General features: G+C 36.4%; 1 protein-coding gene across 1 annotated transcript in view; it reads right to left on the reverse strand.

Moving 5' to 3' along the window:
* Nucleotides 1-6,097: 6,097 nt before the first annotated feature.
* The window catches only part of FGF10 (fibroblast growth factor 10), a 98,274-nt gene continuing 78,323 nt past the window's right edge, over nt 6,098-26,048 (reverse strand). The window contains exons 2-3 of the mRNA XM_005894857.3: nt 13,947-14,050; nt 6,098-9,030 (exon numbers count right to left, since the gene is read on the reverse strand). Of these exons, the coding sequence (XP_005894919.1) occupies nt 8,833-9,030; nt 13,947-14,050 (302 nt within the window). The 3' untranslated portion in view covers nt 6,098-8,832. The remainder of the gene's footprint in view (nt 9,031-13,946; nt 14,051-26,048) is intronic.

Below are 26,048 nucleotides of genomic sequence, written 5' to 3' on the forward strand. Positions count from 1 at the left end.
GTAAAGAAAGCAGGATAAAATACCGAACTCTGTAGAAATCCTGGATATTATTGGCTTCACTGGTAAGAGAGCAGAGAAGGGAGGATAAACAAATGAAAGAAGGGTTGGCAAATGAGACTGTAGTTACAAAACATCCTTGCTGTTTTTTGGTGCACAACACAAGTAGTCCATTGTTTCATACGTCATTGGTTCTAGAGAGGGATTTACTAAAATTGTTGGAAATGGGACCCTTTATACTCATCAATCTTGTAGTTGCATACAAGTAGGATGACAAGAACAAATTCAGTCATGGATTTGGATTCAAAAGTTATTCTGCAGTTCTACTGGGAAGATTAAGATTTAAAAATGGAAGCTAAGATTATCAATTAGTATGCATCTAGGTAACAACCTCTGGTGTAAACTGCTAGGATAGAATGAAACGGAAGGTCACTTGGATCAAAAATGCCCTGGAAGGAGGTAGGATCTGGCTAAGAGAACAGCTGATTTCTAAGGTGAAGAATATCATTAATATTAATATAGTCTCCTAATGTTCTATTCGGAAGTAAGCAACATTCCTTTATAAATATAAATTTTGATATATTAGCCAATTCCATTATTTAATAGTCATATCTCCTTTATAGTTTAATTCCAATTTTTTGAAATAAATATAATTATGTAGTTGTTAACTCATAAAATGTGTTATAAATTATCAGGAATTAATGGAGGCTAGCATAAATAGGTTTATATTTGTATACACTAGGTTTTTATTGTCCTTTTAGTTATAAGGTGTCGAGATTTAAATAATAACTCCTGGTAGAATATATATTCATCATTATAGTTTTTGCCTACATCAAACTCATCTAAATTGCATATTGAGACTTAAATCAGATATAGTTACTTGATTTCTGTCATATTTGGGGTCATTGAGCAAACAATAAAATACATTTTTGGAGATAAATGTGACATGATTCTGGGGCTATTACAAAAATCTATGGGTTAAGTAAAGATTTACTAAGAAAAACTGTATGTTGGATTTTGTGGTGATATAACTTAGGAGTTTGTTGTGATTGTGTGATGAGGTTAGAGTCAAACAATTCTGTTGTATTGTTATGATTCCCACATGTGCCTGAGCACCTCCTAAACTTGAGTTCTATGGGTCTTAAGTTCAGACTGTATTAGTTTCCTCTGGCTACCGTAACAAAGTACCACCGTCTTGGTTTATTAAACAATGGAAATACATTGTTTCACTGTGCTGAAGACTGCTGCTGCTGCTAAGTCGCTTCAGTCATGTCCGACTCTGTGCAACCCCAGAGACGACAGCCCACCAGGCTCCCCCATCCCTGGGATTCTCCAGGTAAGAACACTGGAGTGAGTTGCCATTTCCTTCTCCAATGCATGAAAGTGAAAAGTGAAAGTGAAGTCGCTCAGTCGTGTCCGACTCCTAGTGACCCCGTGGACTGCAGCCTACCAGGCTCTTCCATCCATGGGATTTTCCAGGCAAGAGTACTGGAGTGGGGTGTCATTGCCTTCTCCAATGCTGAAGACTAGAAGTCTGAAATCAGGTACTGGCAGAGTTGATTCCTTCGGAGGACCATGAGAGAGAATAGCTTCTATGGCCTCTTGGTAAAAATTGGTGTTTCTTGACTTGTAAACTTGTCACCCCAGTCTCTGCCTCCATGTTCATATTGTGTTCTCCCTATGTGTGTGTCTGTGTTCAAGTTTCCTGTTTTTATTAGGATATCAGTCATATTGGGTAGGTGTCCACCCTAGTCTAGTTTGACTTCATCTCAACTAATCATATCTGCAAGGACTCTACTTCCTAATAAAGCCACATTCTAAGATACAGGGACTTCAACCCTTCCTAGGGCCTATGTTTAAATTTTATTTTAATTTTTTTCCCAGTGGTAGGAATGAACAATTCAGATTTCTCAGAACTATTAATTTTTCACTAGGAAGAAATGTAACTTAAAAAACATAGAGGAATATAACAATAATTTCAGGTACTCAATATTAATTGCCTCCAATAATCTCTACTAATTTTACTGTAGAGTCTATACTCATTTGATACAGATGAAGTAGGTATTAGTTTAAAGTCCATACTTTGTGAGTCATAAACTGCTGCAGTTGAAATGTTGTGATTTGACGGGTTTTTTAGGAGATCCTGGAGGCTGGAATGTAGAACTTTCCTAGGGTAGGATGAGGAGGAAGGATGGCAGATACTGACTTTAAAATACTAGTATTAAAAAAAAAAAAAAACAACTTAATTTCATTTGTTTTCTTTAAGAGGGTAGGCTTGCATTGTAAAATACATTTTATTTCAAATTTTCAATTTATCAGAAAAGCAAGTAAGATGTTTGCATATTTATTTGCTATACCATTTGTGTTTCTCTTTCATTATTCCCAGTTGGAAATCTCCCAAATAAATACCATTGTCTTACATATTTATTTATCATGTCTCTGAAAAAAAAAGTAGTTGAAAAGTCTAGTGTTTTGGAGAAGGAAATGGCAAACCACTCCAGTACTTCTTGCCTGGAAAATCCCATGGAGGCAGAAGCCTGGTAGGCTACAGTCCATGGGGTCGCAAAGAGTCGGACACGACTGAGTGACTTCACTTTCACTTAAAGGTAATTTTTACTGCTTTTGTCCTTCACTTTTTAAATTTAAATTTAAAAATAAAGATACTTGACTAAAAAAAAAAGCCTACTGTTTAAATACCAGATGTTAAAATATTTATGATGTTGAGTTGATAAGTGACCCTTCACCTAAATGCCTCCTGTAGCCATAAAAAATAGTCTTTTTTGATTTATAATATCTCATGAAATATTGATTTTAATTTTCTGCTCCTTGAAAGACCTCTCCATGAATATTTTCATTGTCAGCATCTTAAATTGACCCAGAAATGAAAATGAAATAATTTCAAAAGTTGTTATCTATGCATTTAAGATGTGTATAAGGTAATTAAAACTAAACTTTAGGAGGGTTAAGACCCTACTGTAGTTGGTTATTCTACAACTAGGGTCACTGCCCAAGTTGTACAAAAGCATATGTTCAATTTACAGTTGTAATGAGGCCCATGGGATGTTTTGATTCTTCATTTGCTGTTCTCCTCTCTAGAGGATGCAGTTGCCTCTATTAAAAAATGACCACAGGCTCTTTTGTGGAGGATAATAAAAATGTGTAAGATAATACAGGCCACATACATAGATGGTTGGCATAAGGCTTTTCTCTTTGTGTATGGAATTGTTGCTCTTATCATAGAACAGCCACTATCATGGAACAGCCACATGGAAATATTCAGTATTAGTCACTTAGGAATGAGACCAGCTCCTCTGATCTCATTAGTTTGATCATGATTATTCCATTTTAATGTGGTGTTTGTAAAGGTGTTTTCAGTAGATTGTGTACTTGCAACTGCATTTTGTGTTTTATTATTTTCTAATCAGCAACAGAAAAGAGAAATTCATGTTATACAGCTTTCTTTTCTCTTATATTGAATATACATAAAGCCTAATGAGAGATATAGAACAGGTTTTTACTTTTATCCTTTTTCATTTTACAATTTTTGAAAATTGAATGATATTTGAGTTTCAGATTTTCCTCTTCCCATTGATATATTTGAAAATACTAGTACATACTCTTGGGATAAATGTAAAGAAATATTTATAATGTCATGCTGTTGTAATATAGACTGATACTTAGTATGAGAACTATATTTTGACTTAGTGCAAACTTGCAAAAGTGAAAGAGGAGAGTGAAAAAGTTGGCTTAAAGCTCAACATTCAGAAAACGAAGATCATGGCATCTGGTCCCATCACTTCATGGCAAATAGATGGGGAAACAGTGGAAACAGTGTCAGACTTTATTTTTGGGGGCTCCAAAATCACTGCAGATGGTGACTGCAGCCATGAAATTAAAAGACGCTTACTCCTTGGAAGGAAAGTTATGACCAACCTAGATAGCATATTCAAAAGCAGAGACATTACTTTGCCAACAAAGGTTAGTCTAGTCAAGGCTATCATTTTTCCAGTAGTCATGTATGGATGTGAGATTTGGGACTGTGAAGAAAGCTGAGTGCTAAAGAATTGATGGTTTTGAACTGTGGTGTTGGAGAAGACTCTTGAGAGTCCCTTGGACTGCAAGGAGATCCAACCAGTCCATTCTAAGGGAGATCAGCCCTCAGTGTTCTTTGAAAGGAATGTTGCTAACGCTGAAACTCCAGTACTTTGGCCACCTCATGCGAAGAGTTGACTCATTGGAAAAGACCTTGATGCTGGGAGGGATTGGGGGCAGGAGGAGAAGGGGACGACAGAGGATGAGATGGCTGGATGGCATCACTGACTCGATGGACGTGAGGCTGAGTGAACTCCGGGAGTTGGTAATGGACAGGGAGGCCTAGCCTGCTGCGATTCATGAGGTTGCAAAGTCGGACACGACTGAGCGACTGAACTGAACTGAACTGAAACTTGCATTCATCTCACTCAATGACCAGTTGCAGAATTATAGTGAGCATGCCTGTATTCAGGATCCTATTATTGGCTTTGATACAGAAACAAAAAAAAAAGAATGCTATTTCTCCCTTTAAAAAAATGCCTTTAAAAATCTTGAGCTCTCTCTGATTTGAAGGAAAGGATGAAGCCTAGTTAGCATTAGCAAATATGCAAGATTAAGTCAGTAGTCTCATTTAGATAGATGTAGCTAAGAATTGTTTTTGATTTTGTATGTGCCCAGCACCACCTTTTTTTGGTACACCGTTTTTCACCAGTTCCAGTAGTGTGGACTGCCAAAATCCACACCATGGAACTCTGGGACATGTGACTAAAGCTTGACCAATCATAGTGCCCATATGCCTTGTCCTACTGATTGCTTTAAAGGTTAGTACCTCACCCAAACTTGGCATACCTTGGATGCTTCCATTTTGGAATCTTGAGAAAAAGAGATTTGAGATTTGGGGCCTTTACAATTAGAAAGAAATAAAATGGAGACAGGCAGCAGTCAAGCAAATAAAGCCAATCAGAGGTAAGAGGAAATGCGTGCCTAGGAGGAAGAGGACTTTAGTTGCTTCATCTCTCAGTTCTGGTGGAACAAAATTGCCCTTTTGTTTCCAGTATCTTTTCAAAATATCTTCTTTCCCCCCTTAAATCTTACTTTAAGTTAAAAACAGTCTTGTCTAGTGAAACTGACAAGAATCCTTAATCAACAGGATACTTGTTTTCATGTAAATGTTTTACCATTCTAATACTCTAGGTATCTCCTCAAATATTTCATGACTTCTACAAATAACTTTTTTTAAACAAAGCTTAGATAAGCTAAAATCTTCTTAGATAAGGCAAAGGCAATTTCAATTTTTGCTGAATGACCATAAAACCTGAATAAAGAAACATCCAAATTATAAACTGTGTATATTAGTGATGATATATTTAAATGGTGTCCATAACCTTGCTTCGAGCTTCCCTGGTGGCTCAAATGGTAAAGAATCTGTGGGCAATGTGGGAGATCAGGGTTCCATTCCTGGATCAGAAGGATATCCTGAAAAAGGGAATGGCAATCCACTCCACTTGCCTGGAGAATTCCATGGACAGAGGAGCCTGGTGAGCTACAGTCCATGGAGTCACAAAAAGTCAGACACAATTGAGAGACTAACACGCGTGTGCGCGCGCACACACACACACACACACACACCCTTGCTTGGATCCTGGCCCCAACTTGCAATATTATGTATTTTTCTCTCTCTAGTTTTCAAATCAAACTCATTGGCTTATTCCATCCCCTTGAAATCAGATTTTGCAGGCTCCTGGCTTTTCTCCAAAAGTCTTTCATTGTTTCACAAGCCATCCTTGTTTTCAATTCATCCTTCTTTATCCACTGTGTAAACTAGGTGGACCTGAATACTTAGAAAAAATCAAAAAGCATTTGGTTGTTATTAGAGTAAGGATAGCTGACTCACACGTGTAAAGCATTAAAGAAACCTTACAAATGTTTAAGTGACTTTTTTTCTGTTGTTGTTTGGGGCTGTGGGGCATTTAACCACATCCTGCCTAGCACACAACACGTGAGCGTCTCTCTTAATTACCAGGTATAGTCTTAGGCTAATAAAACAAACAAGGACAATATTTTTATTTTCTTTACCCAGTATTTTTATTGATTTATTTAAATGTAACATACTATACACTGTTCAGCCTTTTGGGAGGTAGGAGGAGGGAGGGAATCTATATCTTTATGAGGAGTCTCCTTGAAATCAACATTCAGATGGATACACATTTGTGGCTGATGCACCCTGACATTGTAGCCAGGGCTCACACTTCCTACAGAGGCAGAGCTACCAAAATCATGATTTAAAAAAAAAAACAAAAAACAAAAAACCATTCAGGACCGGAGCTGCTTTTCCTTCAGTAGCACAATCCAGCTGCAAGAGGGGGACCAGATTTCTATCTCAATATCAAGCAAAGATGCCATTTTAAATGCAGGAGAATCTAATTACTCTTTACTAAACTGTTTCTATCTTTTTTTCTGTCCATGTGTTTATTCTGGGGGTGAGACAGGGGAGAGGTAAAGGAGATGTTTTCTATTTTTGGCTTCTGCAAGCTTTGATACATTTTGCTAGAAGCTGTTTCAGTGTTTTGAGTACTAGGATGATGACTGTTTACACACAGTCTCTTGGTAATCTGAATGGCTATGTGAAATACGAATCCAGTGTGCACCCTATGTGCTGTTACCATGGTCATCTAATACTGTATTTGTCTCACCAAACATTTAATTTTGGTTGCGGGTGGTCCATGTTCATGTGTCAGGTGCAATTATTATTTTAAAATAAAACAACAAAGATAATCTAGTTCTCATAGGAATGCATTACAGTATAGTGTTCAGACTCAGTTACCAATGAAATTTCAACATACAGATTCCAACCACAAAATTAAACATTTTTAGAATCCCATTTGTCAAAAAGCAACTTGGAAGCCAAGTACCATAAAATGCAAGTTTATCATAAGCCAAAACATTCTGCCTCAAATGCATTTCCTTTGAAATCCCAACTTTTTTAAGGAATGAGAAAAATATGATCTTTAATGGAATTACTTTATGGGAAAATTTCTCAATAAAGCTAATTTTTCAATAACAGATTAACTGGAAGTGCTGGTTAAGCATCGACACGATTAAGTTATTAGAGAAGATGATAAAACACCAGACTTTCTAGAGCTTAAACTTTAGTAAAAAGACACATTTAGTAAGTCTTTCCTTTGTACCAAAATACTGTGTCAAATAATAAAAATAAACAGACCTTTTCAAAACAAGAAATATTAAGATAAAACTGCAGTATCAGTATAATCTTATAGTTATCACTTAAAGTATTTAGAACAAATAGTATTTTTCTACACTTTTAAAAATCACTACAGACACTGCAAATAAGGTTTAAGTATTTATTTAGTGGAATACAATGTGATGATGACTGGTATGCTTTTCTGTACTGTTTTCTATACCTGCTCTAACAAAATGAATTTCAATAAGGTTACATTATGGAACCTTCCAAAGCTCTTAAAATTTACAGAAAATAAGTTTTATTTGGTTTTGCAAAGACTAGATCATACCATTTGAACAAATTTCAGCATATAGTTACACATATACCAGGATATATTTGCTCAGTTTAAGCCCCTGTGGGGGAGGAGGGTTGCACTTCATACCAAATTCCTTGACAGTTCCTGTGGGGAGATACACTATGTGAGACTTGTAAAGTGTTCTTACATAGGCAGACAGCCTCTTCATCATTTACCACTGTGACACACGGCAGAAATCATTAGTAAATAATGAGCCTATGCTACTAAAATGCATTTGACAATTAATTTTCTTTCTTTTACTGTACTTTTGGAGGCTCACTGATTGATTAAGAGAAGAATTTTTGGGTCTATTGCTTAGGAAAGGAAGCCTTAGGAGTGATGTATGTTTGTAAATGATGGCGGATATCTCTCACTCAGGCCATGTCGTAGTATTGTCATGTTTCTTGTTGATGGTTCTTATGGCAGAAGTGCAGGTGAAGTCAACAGACAGCACGTGGGGCACTCACACTCTTTCCCCAATTTTATCTCCTATTCTTGAAGTGTTTGCCAAGTTTTAAAAACACTTTGTCATGAATATGCATGTGGTGTGCTAAAGAAAAAGAAAAGGTAAAACAGAGAGCAGCTGCTGAGGATACTCTTTAAAACCCCAAAAGATATTTAACATCCTATTAAATAAATAACTTAGAAGGAAATAGAAAAGGATGAAGGCAGAATGCACAAGCATACCATTACTATTTGTTTGGTTAGAACAGTTTTACACTACCATGTTTATATTTGTTAATCCTATCCGATTCTTCCATGACATCACACGCAAAGCTCCTTTGGTTGTGCATATGATATGACCCAAGTGCTTTCCAGTAAATGCTTGCATGTCTTACTGCTCATTGAATCATTAGGCTTGAATGAGCAATGAATGTCTTTGATATGAGTTCGTATTCCATAAATAACTTTCCCGAAATTCATTCAACAGATTGTTCCTTGTCCTTTAAGTTCTATCTCAGAGGATAAAAACAAAAACATAAACAAAAACTTGACCCCAAAACTCAGCCACAATATTGTTCACTTGGGAATAAATTCCATCCATTTGATCTGCTTATATTGTGATCACAAGGCAGGACACAGAACTAACTAAGAGAACATCATATGTCAGCAGAGAGTACAAAAACCTTCAAAGGCTTCCTTTCTTTCAAGCAAGCAGACATTTGCAATGTGTCTTTGCCTTGTGAAGTACTGTCTTCATAAAGAATACCAACTGTGCCTCATAAAGAGCCTTTGGTTATACTGCATCTGCAATCATTGTCTTCTTCTATGAGTGTACCACCATCGGAAGAAAATGAGCTGAGGTGTTTTTCCTTCGTGTTTTCTGTCCTCTTCTAGGAGCTCCTTTTCCATTCAATGCCACATACATCTGCCTCCCATTGTGCTGCCAGTTAAAAGATGCATAGGTATTGTATCCGTTTTCCTCTATCCTCTCCTTCAGCTTACAGTCATTATTAAATTCTTTCTGCAAGGGAAGAAGAAAATCCTTTATTCCTGTGGTGATGACACTTGGTTCCATTTTACACAAACCATCCAGAGAACTCCACTTGCTGGGTTTTATTTGCTTTTGTCATCTGGACATAAGTCGTGTGCTTATACAAATCATCACCAACAGAAGAGTGAACCAAAAGGACAAAACATTCTACATTAGAAGGCACATGATTTACTTTTATCGATCATCATAACCACATTTGGGGCCCTTTTAAGGAGCTGATGTGCTTTGAGTATGACATGTTTAAGTGCCTAGAATGATTATTAAGAAACAAGCATTCTAGTAACAATGTTTATGATGAACGAATAATAAAGAATGTTATTATCATCCTTTTTTTTTTCAGAGTAATAATTGAGGTTCCATAGGAAAAACAGAATTACAGGGAAAAGGTGGGCTTATCAAGTTTGCAAATTTTATTTACCTATAAATCCACAATAAATATACATACATTGTTAAGAAAGCAGATCTTAAAACCATAATAGCTCTAGATAAACAAGAGACCCTGGGAGTGAGGGATATCCTTCTCTTTTCCAAATACCAGATTTCTCAATTTTGTAAATTATTGACAATTTTCCATAACTTGGAATTTTGACCAATTTTACTCTGAGGTTTAGGAATAGTTGAACAGTAGGACATGAGACAACCTTGCTTTGTGAATTCCTGTGTCAGAGAAACTATAAATCTGTGACTAGCACAGCTTATCGGAGAAGGGGATGGCACCCCACTCCAGTACTCTTGCCTGGAAAATCCCATGGATGGAGGAGCCTGGTAGGCTGCAGTCCATGGGATCACGAAGAGTCAGACACGACTGAGCGACTTCACTTTCATTTTTCACTTTCATGCATTGGAGAAGGAAATGGCAACCCACTCCAGTGTTCTTGCCTGGAGAATCCCAGGGACGGGGGAGCCTGGTGGGCTGCTGTCTATGGGGTTGCACAGAGTCGGACATGACTGAAGCGACTTAACAACAACAACAACAGCACAGCTTATATAGTATAAATCTGAAGACTTGAACCCTGAGAAATTCCACTTTATAGCCATAGTCCTTTGGCTTCATTTCAAATGGCACAGTTTTTTTAAGGGGATCTTTAGTGACAAAGATTGATATCTCATTCATTTTAGAAATCTAGATTGTAGAAATCCAGATTTTCTCTCAGGAGGGAATAGCAAAAAGGAGATACCTTACTAATTTCAAAACTCTGACTTTAGAAATATTCCTTTTCCTTTATACCCAAACTAAAGCAGTTAAAAAGGAACTGGGGCTTTCTTCCTTCTGTATCTATCTTCTCTATGGAAACCAAGGGCATCTATATCTATATACATATGGAGACTACAGGCATCTTTCAGTTGAAACCTCTACTGTGCAGTTCAGTATTTCTCACTTCAGGACTTTTAGAAATTTTGACTATGTGTATATTTAAATAATTCAAGTTTTCTGCAGAGTAGATCCTAATTTTGAACATTATCAGAACCATAATGAGCAGGTATAGTTTAATGTTATCAGTTTAAGCTTTGTTTTCTGGAATCTATCCTCTATGCTTCTCCTCTATAAAGAATATTTAAATGTAATGTTCAAGTGATGACTTATTTGGCTGAAAGTAAGAAGAAAAGGTAAATTATTAAAGGTAATGATTTTAACATCACAAAAATTTATGCATTAGAGATGATCTGAATTCTTAATTTATTTTTTCTCTTAATTGATCCTAGTCTGTCTGAAACTATATGGATTTAAAAGCAAAGAGGATTTTTTTACATGAGCAATTATATTTTTTCAATAAAGAAGGTATAGTTTAGAGACTATGGAAGAATTTATATTTGAAATGGAGCTATATATAAAAAAGTATGAATGGATGCTAAATTTATTTTTCCTTAAAATTAATTTATTGAGAAATGTTTCTGAAAGTGAATTACACTTGTATCAGACTCCTCATCTCTGGTGTTTAGATTGTTGAATAGACTATTGGTCAAATTTTTCTATCAGAATCTCTGGAGGAGACCTAGGAATCTATAGTTGTTTACAGCATTTAGGTGAATAATAAATATTAAAGGTTTTTAAAAAATCTAGGCTAGAGCAAGATCTCAAAAGTAGAGTTTTGACAGTTTAAAAAAGATTTTTAGATTTTCTCGGGATTACCTGGGAAATTTCTTCAGTTTTTAAACCATGCCCTATAAGCACTTATTCTATATAATTCAGTTTTATAAACTATCAGTATTTATTTAAGTCCATCAGTCAGGAGAAAACTTGATATACAATATAATACAATTGACACATGGATCAGAAGGCAAATAATGAAAATATAAGGGAGATATATGTTTCCCAAAAGGGAATCAAGGAAAGTATTTAAGAGAATAGAATTTATAGAGTTGGTTTAATCAGTCACTTTGGGCTTTTACCTAATTGCTATTTTCAAGAAGGCGATGGAATCAGTGGAAATTATCTGGAAAAATATAGAGGGATTACAAGAGTTGTTACCTGATGAAAAGTGAAAATGAAAGTTAGTTGCTCAGTCATGTCTGACTCTTTGCAACCTTAGGGACTGTCGCCTGCCAGGCTCTTCTGTCCATACAGAATTATATAGAACGTGTACTCATGAATAATTCTGGTAGCTCCTAGTCCTATTCTGCCCTGAATAAGACATTGAATTTTAGTAGATTTTTAATTTAGTTTTGAACAAGCCATACTTTTTTTACTCTTCCTGGTGGTAATGCAAAATAGAAAAAACAGTGCACAATGGTTAGAGAAAGAGCTCATTTCTGAGACAGGCTAGAAGTGGAGTGTGTCAGCTGTGATGAGTTGAACTACTTGGAGAGGTAGTTAGGTTTATGCATTGTACTATCTGTTTATTGTACGGTTCCAAGTGCTAAAGAAATCATGTGGGACAAGGCAAACCTTGTCCTCTCAAATTTCACAATCTACTCTGAGAAGACAGTCAACAACAAGCACATTATTGAGAGAAATATCTGATAAATGCCATTGGAGATCATTAAAATGGTATGATGTGATAGAAAGCAACTGGGCATCTATGTTAGAAATAGAGAATGAAACAAGTCACAGGCCTTAGAGCTCAAGAAGAGGCATAGACTCAGGGCATGAACTGTGTTGGAACAGAAGAAAAAGTGGGGGAATGGAAGGAAAATATTATTATTTTTAATAAAAATAAATTAATAAATTAATAAAATAAATTAATAAAAATATTAAATATTTTTATGACATTTGAGAGTTATCCATTTTTCCTTGATGTCACTTTTTAAAAGTATGCTGCTGCTGCTAAGTCACTTCAGTCATGTCCGACTCTGTGCGACCCCATAGACGGCAGCCCACCAGGCTCCCCCGTCCCTGGGATTCTCCAGGCAAGAACACTGGAGTGGGTTGCCATTTCCTTCTCCAATGCATGAAAGTGAAAAGTGAAAGGGAAGTCGCTCAGTTGTGTCCGACTCTTAGCGACCCCATGGATTGCAGCCTACCAGGCTCCTCCGTCCATGAGATTTTCCAGGCAAGAGTACTGGAGTGGGGTGCCATTGCCTTCTCCGTTTAAAAGTATACTTTATCAATTAAAAATCATTTCAATCTTTTATTGCAATTAAAAATTTTACATGTCTCTCTCAATCTAAATTTTTATTAGGTTTTACTTTAAAGCATTGGTTTTGACTGTGTATTAGTATGTCTTCAAAGAATATATACCTGGACCTCTTGCTCAGTAATTCTGATATAGTAGATTAAGGAGGGAAGGGACCTCTGCATGTTTAATGAAAAGAAAAACAAGAATATCTCCAAAGTGGTTATGCTATGAACCCCCAAATGGAGCCTTATGGACTTAAGCCTTATAGCCTTAAGACTAATGGACTAAATGGTCCATTAGACTTCTAGGTTCAGTAGTAGAGCTACATACAATGGAAAAAAATAACTAAAATTTTTCTGACCCATTCACCCAAAAAGCATTTACTCTATCAAAGAAATTGACCCAAAGTATGCCTGATTCTCCAATTATAAATGGGTTTTACAGGAATGAAATACAAAGCTATTGTATATCCAGACCAATGACAGGACCAATTTCCAATGATTCTCAAATTGGGGGTACCAATTGGTAAAACATGGAAACTCGTTAGAAATGCAAAGTCTTACAGACTTAACTGAATCAGAAAATCTGGGAAAGTGTTTTAACAAATCCACCAGGTGATTCTGACACTCAAGTTTGAGAGCTGCTGGCCCTAGGCAGGCACTGCAGTAATCCTAATACTAATCAACAAAATAAGTTTATTTACACATTTTAAAGTGATATTCCCTGATACTTGCTATGGACCACAGAGGGTGTATGTACCCAAAGCACTGGCTGGGTAATAGCTCCATCAGTGAATTAATAATTATTGTTCAGATAAATAAAATTCTGAAGTTGATTAACAGCACAGAAAATTATGAATTTCTTGATGTGTCTTTCCATTTCAGATTTTAACAGAATACAAAACACTTATGCTGCTATTTTATCTCTTGCTATAATACACAAACATACATAGCATGTGGGTTTCTGCTCAATCCAAGATCTTTATTTTCAATGATTCTTCAAGTTGTCCGCAGCAACCACGGCAATTTGGCCAAATGCTTCCGTGAGAGTCTGACTGGTTAGCTCAGAACATTCAGAATATTAGCATTCAAATCTTTGACTGATATGAGTGCCAGCCTGTGTGGTAGACTAATGAGTGAACCACAGAGGAGATTATAGAGTTGAAAGAGCTGCCTTGCCCGCCCTTGAAACTCTTGCTGACTAGCCCTTTGTGCTTCTATTTACTAGCAACAGAATGATAACAAAGCTATTTAATGGCTGGGGAAACATTGCAAAACTATGGTAATAATTTACTGAACTGGATTTTTCAATTAAAAGCAGAATACTTACCGAGCCATAGAGTTTCCCCTTCTTGTTCATGGCTAAATAATAGTTGCTGTTAATGGCTTTCACAGCAACAACTCCGATTTCCACTGAAGTTATCTCCAGGATACCTAAAACATACAATTTAAAAAGGCTGAACTTAAAGAGTCACATATACTTAATTGAAAGAAATAAAGGTCAGAAGAAGCTATTGTTCATTTTTAATGGTTTGCAAAATCAAAAAGATGGGGGTGGGGTGGGGTGGGAAACACACCTTTTTCACTGTGCCTAAAACACAGTCACTATATGAGGAAAAAAATAGTCTTTAAATGAATTCCCCTGCATTTTACTCTGAGCATAGAGGGGAAATACTGTTTTAATTAAAATACTTCCTTTGCTAACTCTGCATTTTCAACCCTATAAATATTGAAACAACTCTACTCATCTTAGCCTAGATTTTACAAAAAAAATTATCAGAGCACACATCTGTACTATGGTATTAAACTAAATCTATAGCATATGTCAATAATATGTCAGATTTACTTCAATCTGTAAAAACACTGGTAAGCTATTTCTTCTTTGTAGGACTCAGATAAACTAAATCTCTTGGCTGCATTTAACTGATAAATTTATTTTTGGCAAATGTACTGACATTCTAAAATACAGAGAGACTAATCCCAATGTCCACATTGTCTTTAAAATAACAGAATTGCTAGGGAGAGAATCCATCAATACTTTTGAAAGCTTTAGTTTCTTTTTTTCTTAGAAAGAATGAAAAACTAAAGGAACTGGGAACTGACAGATAAGAGATCTTTTCTCCTAATACACAAATTTTGGTTAGTGCATCTAAAGATAATTTCCTCTGAAAAGTTGGTAGGTAAACTATCTACTTAAAATGCCACCCTAGCTTAGGTAAAGAGACCCCAGGTACTATACCTGCTTCTTCTTTTTGAACTCTTGGGAAAGCTGTCTCAGGGAAGAGAAGTACACTGTGATTAGCAAAGGCCTCTGAGTCCAGACTGCATTTGAACCCTGGCTTTGCACTCATCAGTGAATGGCCACAGGAGAAGTCACTCAACTGCCTATGTCTCAATTTCATTTGTAAAATGAGCAGCATATTAGTACCTCCTTTCTAGTTTTATGAGGATTAAATGAGAGTACATATAAAACAATTAGAAATTGCCTAGAGCTCAGTGCTTTCTTAATTATTATGAGAGGAAAGTTTTCCTCTAACAGTCACAGAGTTTGAAACTTCTTCTTCAACAGGCTATGTAAATTCTGAATAAGACACACAAATTCCCACTGGCTTAGCCTATAAAATCAGAAAGCTGATATAAGTTAGCATTTATCCTGTACTTCCTATCATTAGAAACACCATCCTAAATGTGGTCAGCATATTTTGTGCTTATACTTTTCCCAAAAAGAGAGAGTGTCCTTTAGACACAGACACCTTTTTTTCTTTCTTCACATGCTGACAAGCCATGTTATGGCCAGTAGAAGGGCTTTCATGCCCCAGAGCAAAGCTGACATCACTAGAGAGACTTGGGCCAGACTACATGCCGTAGACCATTCTGTTCTTATATCCTATAGGAAGCCTGTGACCTAACACAGCACATCTCCTCATTAATAGAGTAAGACAGATCTCTTTTGGCAAGCTCAAACAAGGAAAGAGTGTGAAGAGTGAGGGAGACAGTATCTGTACTTTTGTTCTGTTTTGCCTTATTGAAGTGTAGTTGATTTACAATGTCATGTTATGTTCAAGTATTCAGCAAAGCAATTCATATACATACGGTGTTGCAAAGAGTCAGATCCAACTTAGCAACTGAACAACAACAACATATATGCATATATGTGTGTGTATGTGTTTCAGATTCTTTTCCATCATAGGTTATTTTGGGCTTCCCTGGTAGCTCAGACAGTAAAGAATCTGCCTGCAATGCAGCAAACCCAGGTTTGGGAAGATCCCCTGGAGAAGAAAATAACTACACATGTACATGTGTGTCTTTCAGTTTCTTTTCCATTAGAGGTTATTACAAGATATTAAATCAGTATCTGTATTTTTGATATCCTATTCCTTATGCTAGTAGTTGTCTTCAAGGGACAAACACATTTATTTGCACATGTTAAAAAGTACTTTTTTTTTTTTTTTACTTTATTTCTTTAATTTTCACAATGGTCATTTAAGGAGGTTGGATTATTCTCAATTACAGATGAAAAACTGGATGATGATACTGAGGTTTTATAACTTACATACAAGGTGAGTAAGTGACATAGGTCAATTATGAGGGACCCAGTACCTATCTCCTCTCACTTTCAGATTGTTTTCGTCTCTGTCTCTGACTGTGTTGCCTCTCCATCATATTTCTTGCTTCTTTCCTGTTTCCACAAGGGAATTCTGCTGGAAAACCAACTGAAAAAATGACTCATCAAGATAATAGTCTTTAACAACTTAATAATGTGCTTTTCCTCCCAAGGATTTGGCATGCCATGGACGATGATGTCTGAGTCTCAGGGAAGGAAATCTAATGTGCTTTATTTATGTCATAAGCAGAGGGTATAAAACAAGGCAATGATAGGAATCTGGGGCAAATATTTAGGCTGATATTTGTTTTACCTGCCAAAAAAGGCAAGTAAATACTATCAGTAAATTATATGATAAGCCCTATGTATGCTTTTTAACTGGAAATTGTTAGAATGAAAAAGGTTGATTTCAGCAAAGAATTACAGATTTTTAAATGAGAACAAGTAGAATTACTGCAGATGGTGACTCCAGCCATGAAATCAAAAGACGCTTACTCCTTGGAAGAAAAGTTATGACCAACCTAGATAGCATATTCAAAAGCAGAGACATTACTTTGACAACAAAGGTCCGTCTAGTCAAGGCTATGGTTTTTCCAGTGGTCATGTATAGATGTGAGAGTTAGACTGTGAAGAAGGCTGAGCGCCGAAGAATTGATGCTTTTGAACTGTGGTGTTGGACCAAGACGCTTGAGAGTCCCTTGGACTGCAAGGAGATCCAACCAGTCCATTCTGAAGGAGATCAGCCTTGGGAGTTCTTTGGAAGGAATGATGCTAAAGCTGAAACTCCAGTACTTTGGCCACCTCACGCGAAGAGTTGACTGATTGGAAAAGACTCTGATGCTGGGAGGGATTGGGGGCAGGAGGAGAAGGGGATGACAGAGGATGAGATGGCTGGATGGCATCACTCACTTGATGGACTGGGTCTGGGTGAACTCTGGGAATTGGTGATGGACAGGGAGGCCTGGTGTGCTGCGACTCATGGGGTTGCAAAGAGTCGGACACAACTGAGTGACTGAACTGAACTGAACTGACTGAATGGACTGAGTTGGCAGAAGCAAAAATGTTTTGGTGAAATAAATATTGGCAAATCCTCGATTGATTATTTCTGAGAGTGCACTGCACATGGTAGATTGTATTTATGCTCAGAAACTCTTGGGTTTCTTTCTGTTTTGCACAAAATAGGAACACAATATTCAAAGAATTCATCAATCAGTTAACCATTTTTCTTACTCTATAATCAGTTAGGGCAAGCTTGAAAAGCTTCAGTATGCTTCAAAATACAAAGAGGAAGACCTGGATGATTTAAGTTCTTTTGAGTTCTGAAAATAAACTTTTATATACATCATATATCAGTAAGTCAGAATTCAATAATTTTGTGGGTAAAGGACAGTTCAGTTCAGTTCACTGCTCAGTCATGTTCAACTCTTTGTGACCCCATGGACTGCAGCATGCCAAGCTTCCCTGTCTATCACCAATTCCTGGAGTTTACTCAAACTCATGTCCATTGAGTTGGTGATGCCATCCAACCATCTCATCCTCTGTCATCCCCTTCTACTCCCACCTTCAATCTTTCCCAGCATCAGGGTCTTTTCAAATGTGCCAGTTCTTCGCATCAGGTGGCCAAAGTATTGGAGCTTCAGCTTCAGCATCTGTCCTTCCAATGAATATTCAGGACTGATCTCCTTTAGGATGGACTGGTTGGATCTTCTTGAAGGCCAAGGGACTCTCAAGAGTCTTCTCCAACACCACAGTTCAAAAGCTTCAATTCTTCGGTGCTCAGCTTCCTTTTATAGTCCAACTCTCACATCCATACATGACTACTGGAAAAACCATAGTCTTGACTAGCGGACCTTTGTTGGCAAAGTAATGTCTCTGCTTTTCAATATGCTATCTAGGTTGGTCATAACTTTCCTTCCAAGGAGTAAGCGTCTTAATTTCATGGCTGCAATCACCATCTGTAGTGATTTTGGAGTCCTCGAAAATAAATTCTGTCACTGTTATCATTGCTTCCCCATCTATTTGCCGTGAAGTGATGGGACCAGATACCATGATCTTAGTTTTCTGAATGTTGAGCTTTAAGTCAATTTTTTCACTCTCTTTCACTTTCATCAAGAGGCTCTTTAGTTCTTCTTCACTTTCTGCCATCAGGGTGGTGTCATCTGCATATCTGAGGTTATTGATATTTCTCCTGGAAATCTTGATTCCAGTTTGTGCTTAAAGGACAATGACTTGTTACGAATTTCTTTGTATGTGCGAGTGACTTTCTAAACTTTCAAGTCTAAAGGACTTGTCTATTTTTTAAGAGAGAATCTCTCCCATGTTCTCTGTTCTTTGTTAAGGATGATCAAGTTTGCCTACAAAATACTTTTGGAAAGTATGTTTCAGAGTTGTTGCATTAATAACTTATAGTTCTACAGGTGTATGCTTTAATGCAAAATTGAATGCCAATTGGACAGCCTCCTAGGGGAAAGTGAGAAACAAGGCAGGAAGTTGTAAGAAGTAAGGGTGGGGAGTTGTCAGAGTCAAGGTATCAACCATCTTCTACTGACACTAAGGATTCTGGCAAATAGGAAATATTTTATCTAAAATATGTAACAGTTTAAAGAATATATTAGAAAAAGCTAATTTTAAAGCAAATTCCTTTAATAACAGCAACATATGATTTATTTTGAGTGATATGTGAAATCTTAATAAAGTTTGATAATCTAATAAGAGTTATTGTGACAAAAAAATTCACTCCTATTAATTGGTAAATTCTACCTAATGAAGCAGCATCACTGTAGTAATGGGGAGGATTTTGAAAACTGATGAACTCCAAATGGAAATAATCTGGAATCATAATTTTCATGTAAATCAGTGTTTTTTTTAACTGTTCAGTTCAGTTCAGTTCAGTTGCTCAGTTGTGTCTGACTCTTTGAGACCCCCTGAATCGCAGCACGCCAGGCCTCCCTGTCCATCACCAACTCCCGCAGTTCACCCAGACTCACGTCCATTGAGTCAGTGATGCCATCCAGCCATCTCATCCTCTGTCATCCCCTTTTCCTCCTGCCCCCAATCCCTCCCAGCATCAGAGTCTTTTCCAATGAGTCAACTCTTTGCATGAGGTGGCCAAAGTACTGGAGTTTCAGCTTTAGCATCATTCCTTCTAAAGAACTCCCAAGGCTGATCTCCTTCAGAATGGACTGGTTGGATCTCCTTGCAGTCCAAGGGACTCTCAAGCGTCTTCTCCAACACCACAGTTCAAAAGCATCAATTCTTCGGTGCTCAGCCTTCTTCACAGTCCAACTCTCACATCCATACATGACCACTGGAAAAACCATAGCCTTGACTAGATGAACCTTTGTTGGCAAAGTAATGTCTCTGCTTTTGAATATGCTATCTAGGTTGGTCATAACTTTCCTTCCAAGGAGTAAGCGTCTTTTAATTTCATGGCTGCAGTCACCATCTGCAGTGATTTTGGAGCCCAAGAAAATAAAGTCTGACACTGTTTCCACTGTTTGTTCACCTATTTCCCATGAAGTGATGGGGCCGGATAGCATGATCTTTGTTTTCTGAATGTTGAGCTTTAAGCCAACTTTTTCACTCTCCACTTTCACTTTCATCAAGAGGCTTTTTAGTTCCTCTTCACTTTCTGCCATAAGGATGGTGTCATCTTCGTAGGGCAAGAATTATGCTTTGATGAGTCACTGAGTTGTCAATCTCAGGATGCAGCCATTCAGAAACATTATTCCCAGTTTCTGTCTCTCATCCATCTCCAGAAATGAAGCATCTAACCTGTTTTTTCCTCCAGCAATTACACTGGACCAAGACTACTCTTTTTGGTCCATGATAATAAACAAGCTATTGGCGTAGATGGTAACTTTCTCTTTAAATAATTTTTCATGGATATAACAGGAAAAGGAATGTAAAAGTGATTTATTAATAACAGAATGGATATATACAAGGGGGCAGTGAAATGCAAAAAATGGATGCAAAATCTGATTATCCTCTCCTGGATAGACAGAACTTGCATATTTAAATCACTCCTGGAGATTATTTGAGTAAATTAATTCCGACAGAATGTTCAGTTCTGTTCAGTCTCTTAGTCCTGTCCGAGTCTTTGCAACCCCATGGACTGTAATATGCCAGGCTTCTGAGTCCATCACTAACTCCTGGAGCTTGCTCAAACTCATGTCCATTGAGTTGGTGATGCCATCCAACCATCTTATCCTCTGCTAGCATGTACTAAGTAACCATCCATGTTCAGGGCTTGTGATAGCTGTCACTATGGAGGATGAAAAGACAGATGAGACACAATCTTTACCTGCAAGGAGTTTAAAAACTGGTTAGGACAAAGACAGGAAAAATTTAAGTAATTACAACACAAAGTAAATATGTTAAGTGATCTATTAGAGATAAAATACGCTGCCATGGTTTTTAATAAAGAAGTCATCCTGAAGAAGATGGTTGGTATTTGAGATGAACCTTTCAGTGGGTAGGATTTTAATAGGTGGGAACTGAGAAGTTGAGGGGAACATTTTAGGGGGAGAAAAGTGAATGAGTGATGAAAGGCATGGACGAACGGAAAGAGCTCAGTGTGTGCCGGAGCCTCTGTGGGCTCTCCCCACTGATTGCACTTTGTGGGGGACACTCAGTACATGTAAGGGTTCTGCTTGAGTAGAAGTGATGCTCTCCTAGATGAGGAAGGACTTTTCAAAAAATGATTTGTGAAACGTGGAAGCAGCTCAATAAATGTCAGAGACTTATGAATTCAGAATTAGTCATGTATAATTTTTTTCTAAACATTTTAACACAAAATAGATCATAATGCTGTATATGTACTTTGACAGCTTTAGTCAGTGTGCTGAAACATGTCATGATTAGTATGTTACACAAATCCCATCCTCTCTAAACTGTCTCTTTCTTTCCCATGAATTGTTCAGTGGCCCAGACAGATCTATTATATCCTACTACAGAAAGACTTACAGACCTCTTTGGCTTGGTATCACATTTATACTGTATATATCTGAGATTATGGGCCATACCCAATAGCATGGGCCTAACTGGCTAAAAATATGGTATTCAGTTTAGGGATCACTCTGGGTCTATCTCCTTAATTGTGTATCTTACTCAAAGAATTATAGCAGTCATAGTGATCTTTTTAAAAAAATTATTAGAAAAGTATATAGTTCATAATATATGTTCAATATGTATTTATTGAATGAACAAATAAATCATAAGTGGTTAGTCCAGTACTGGCTGAGTAGAGAAAAACTGGGTATTTATTAAATATATTTTTTTCTTTGACAGTAATCTTTGTAAAATCTTGAGATGAATTAGTAATTCCATATCCAAATAAAATGAAAATAAAAGTTAGAGGATGTGCCAAAATGTATGCTTCAAAGGAAAAGTTGGCAAATTATAAAATATAAATGTTTAATATTACTTTTAAGCAAATTATAACAAAGTCAACAATAAAGGTTGTTTTATCTATTTAGATACTTTTCTCCATATTCTAGCAAACACTTGATTATTAGATTTCAAAAGTATTTTAGACAAGCATACCATTTAGTCTGCACAAAGGGATTCACTTCCATATAGAATAATTTTCTTGATAACTTTATTAGAAAAAAAACTTGGCCCCTGTATCTTCATGTTCTTTCATTTCCTTCATATATGGAGATTGTGTGTATGTGCGTATGCATGCGTGCTCAGTCCTGTCTGATTCTTTGAGACCCTGTGGACTGTAGCCTGCCAGCCTCCTCTTCCATGGGATTCTCCACGCAAGAATATTGGAGTGGGTTGCCATGCCCTTCTCCAGGCGATCTTTCTGACCCAGGGATTGAACCCGTGTCTCTTATGTCTCCTGCATTGGCAGGCAGGTTCTTTACCACTAGTGGCACGCCAGGCAGTGAACACTGGATAGATATTTACTGTCTGCTGAGTCAGAATGGTGCCAAGGCAACTAGTTTTCTATACCTGTAGTTCTAAAACTTGAGGATATGCACCAGAATCATTTGCAAGTCTTGTTTAAACACAGATGTTTTGGATTTTTGATTTGGTAGATCTGGGGTAGGACCAGAAAATTTAAATTTCTAGCAATTTCTCAGGCAGTGTTGATTTTGCTGGTCCCAGGACCACACCGTGTTCTATATACTACATTCAGAGACAGAGCAGGACTCTGGTATTAAAAAAAAAAAAAGCATTGATAGAAACACATGCAGAGAAACAAAACTGTAAAATAATGGTAACAACATCAAAGCAAATTGTTAAAGAATGTGGAAAGAAGTACTGAGTTTTTCTTTTGCTTGTTTTTATCGGTGTGGGATTCAACGTCTGCATAAGTGAGATAATGTGGATTCAGAGTTTACAAACAAATATAGTATACTGTTGTCTGTGGTCAGTTTTTTTACTTATAATAACGTTATTAGCAGAATCTTTGTTTTCTTCTTCTCAATAAGGGTATGGAATGCTGGTGGAAACTTAAGTGCCTTCAACTATTCCTAAAGAAGTATTTTATAGGCATTTTCATAGGGTAATTGTGTTGACATTGGACACTTTAAGAATTAAATGATTGTATTGTTCCCTTAAAATTATGCTGATGGCCATGAAATTGTTACAGATCTGCAGGGATCCCCTTGATCTCCCACCCTCTAGAATAATCTCACTACCTTTAAAGGGATGATACCAGAGTGGGCTGCTCATTGATCTAAAGCTGGTCCACCTTGTACTATTATAGACTGTGGCTGCCTTGTCAGCATAATGCAATAAAGATATTTAGTTTCTCTATCAGCCACAGTTCTTTCAGATACCCTTGACATTCTTTTAGAATTGCAGACAGAAACAGGACCTACATTAGCAGAAAATCCTTACCATCCCTATATAATACAATGAGATATACCTTTGCCAATTTACTGCAACACACAATGACCTTTTACATTCTCACCTGGTACTTCAAGTCAGAGGCTAAACTCAGTGAATAGCTTGGTCTGATTGATGAGTATGGTGGCAAATTCTAAAACATCTGTCAATTTAAAGCTATATTTTAATTGACATATGCTGTAATTTAACCACTGTCACTGACCTAACATTAAAAGTATCAGAAATAATACAATCTAGAGACTTTATTCCCTAGTTATAAATAAATGTTAAAGTGTGTTAAAGATTCATTTCATTATGGTATTTGTATTACAAATGAAACATGACTCTGAAGTTTTCCATATTGATCATAAGTCAATAAATATTTGCAGATGACCATCTAATGTGGCTCTTCGTGACACTGTGCTAGATCAATAGACTTAGTAAACTTAAAATTTTTTACGTTTTTGCCTCACTAGCAGAGTGTTTTTGGCTGTTCTTTTAACTTTATTGAATTGTATCAGGACATAGATAATTATTAATATTTTGTGTTTTCAGATATTACCTTCTGTGTTCTTAGGGCAGATCTATAACGAGATAAATTACATGTTTCTAAGGATAAGAATTTATTTGAAATTCCTGAGTGTTGTCCATAGTAAGTACTGATATAAATTAAACTAATTTGCAATATGAGAAAAAATAGTAAGCCTAATTTTACATGAAATAAAGACCTAGAAAACTTTGTGTGCCCCTTGCTCTACTTCCAACTGCCGGTAATCCTGGAAAAAGAACACTGGAGATACATGTTTGAATCATTTGCTGTGACCCAAGATAATTGACATTGGATCCCATTTTACAATGGAATAAACGGTGGGAAATGGCATAAAACAGAAAGAGTTTAGAAAGGGAGGCTGAAGATACTCTCAGGAAAATCTAGCACAATTCATTTGATTGGTAGGTAATAAGGCCATAATAAGGCAAAGAGTAAATATGGAAAATATTTCTTTTTGAAAGGTAAACTTTATTTCTCTGTCAGAAAATATATATAAAGTTTTATAAAGCTATATATTTATTTTTTTCTTTTTTCCCCATTTCCTTTCGTAAACTAATTCTTCAAAAAAAAAACTCTAAAGTGTCAGAATTCCTGATTTCTTGCTTGGGCATCCAATCACATCCTACTTTGGCCCTACTCTATCATGTCTCCTACATTTCACATTTTGGGGAAAAGCCTGAGGGAAACCTCATGTGGTTTATGTCTCTTCACTGAGCATAGAGGGAAGGAAAGTCTTTCATTCTGTGCATAAATGTTGGCCTAAATACCAACCATATGAAAATAAAGGACAATCACTGCAATCTTACTGCTGCTGGATAAATCTACAGACAATGCAAAATAATACTAGAAACATGTTATGTACTAGAAAAGGCCATCCAACTCCCTAAATCAGATCTATTACAATAAGGAGGCTTTGGTAAACATATCAAATGTGATATTCCCTTCTCCTACCTCCCAGATGAATCATCATAGATTATTTTGAGAAATATTTTTGGTTCAAACAAAACTTCTGATTAAAGATTTTAAAGCCTCAAAATTGGCTAAAATTACTAAATAAGAAAGCTTCATGTCATTTATTTTTGTGAGGAAAGTTCAGGTCATTTAAGGCTTAAGAAAAAGCTAGGTCTTAGTAAATTGTAGAGTCAGAGAAGAGTTTGATGAAATCTAGAGATTGTCTGGTTTATCTCTTTCCCTTCTGTAATAGATGACACCGGGGGACCTAGGGATATCCAAGGACTTATCCAAGCATCTCTAAAAGATTACTTAGAGCCTGAAATAAATAGTTAGTACATGTTCTTTCTACTACAACATGAGGCTCCTATAAACATTTAAAAACTGTTGGCAGCCAGGCAAAAGTTTTCTATCTACTTAATGTTTTATAGACTAATTTATCTTGGTCATTACACAGAAACAATTCATTCTAGTTGAGCTTGACCACTGCATTTTATTTATAAAGTAAGAAAAAATTTTAAAGCTAATATAAATGATTAGAGGAATTGTTCCATGATGTATTTTGCTAAATGATCACCATGTCAATATAGATAATTACTCTAAAGTTATTCCTATAAAATGTCTATCACATTTACTAAACTTAATACTTTTCTTTAATACAACTAAATGTAATATCTAAATATCTTTTTTCGTCAATTTAACAAAAAGAATAAAATGGTTAGTAGAGCACATCTTAATGTTGGATTTCTAGTAAGAAATAGTCTTACTTGATGCATTGAAGTGTTCACAAATTAGCTAAGAATAAATAGCCCTGAGTAGCTTAAGCTACTTACTGTACAACAAGTTTTAGAGTTCAAGCTCATGGCTCACTTTGAACATGTATTTTGTAAACTAATAAAGCTTTTGCATGATATGGAATAGCATATAATGTTTCTTTATTCTTTCAAAGATTCCTCCCATAGTTACTTAGATAGTGGATAGTTATAATACTAAGAAATACAAACATGACTATTTAGTATGTACATTTTTATTTGAGTATGCAAAAAACATTTTAGCTATTTATATATACTTATCAAATTAAAACATTGATTCATTTGTCATATATAAAATTATGCATATCTGTAACTCATCATATTGCAATAAAGAATTCTGGCTTCTGCTTAAAAGGGAAAGTTTAATCAAGATACTCAGGAAAGGTCATGGTTCTCTGGACTTTAACCAAAAGGACTGATTTATTTTGGTCATACACTAAGGTGGTGGCGGTGGTGGTTTAGTCGTCAAGTCGTGTGTGACTCTTGCGACCCCATGGACTGTAGCCTGCCAGGCTCCTCTGTCCATGGGGTTCTCCAGGCAAGAATACTGGAGTGGGTTGCTAATTCCTTCTCCATGTACTAAGGTAGAAGTGATTTTATCTCCAAAGTTCATGAAAATGCCCGGTTATTTTCCACACAACTGGCAATGAAAACAGGTTTCTCTCAGGTTGGAAA

Source organism: Bos mutus, chromosome 20 (genome assembly GCF_027580195.1).
Source record: "Bos mutus isolate GX-2022 chromosome 20, NWIPB_WYAK_1.1, whole genome shotgun sequence".
Lineage (NCBI taxonomy): Eukaryota > Metazoa > Chordata > Mammalia > Artiodactyla > Bovidae > Bos > Bos mutus.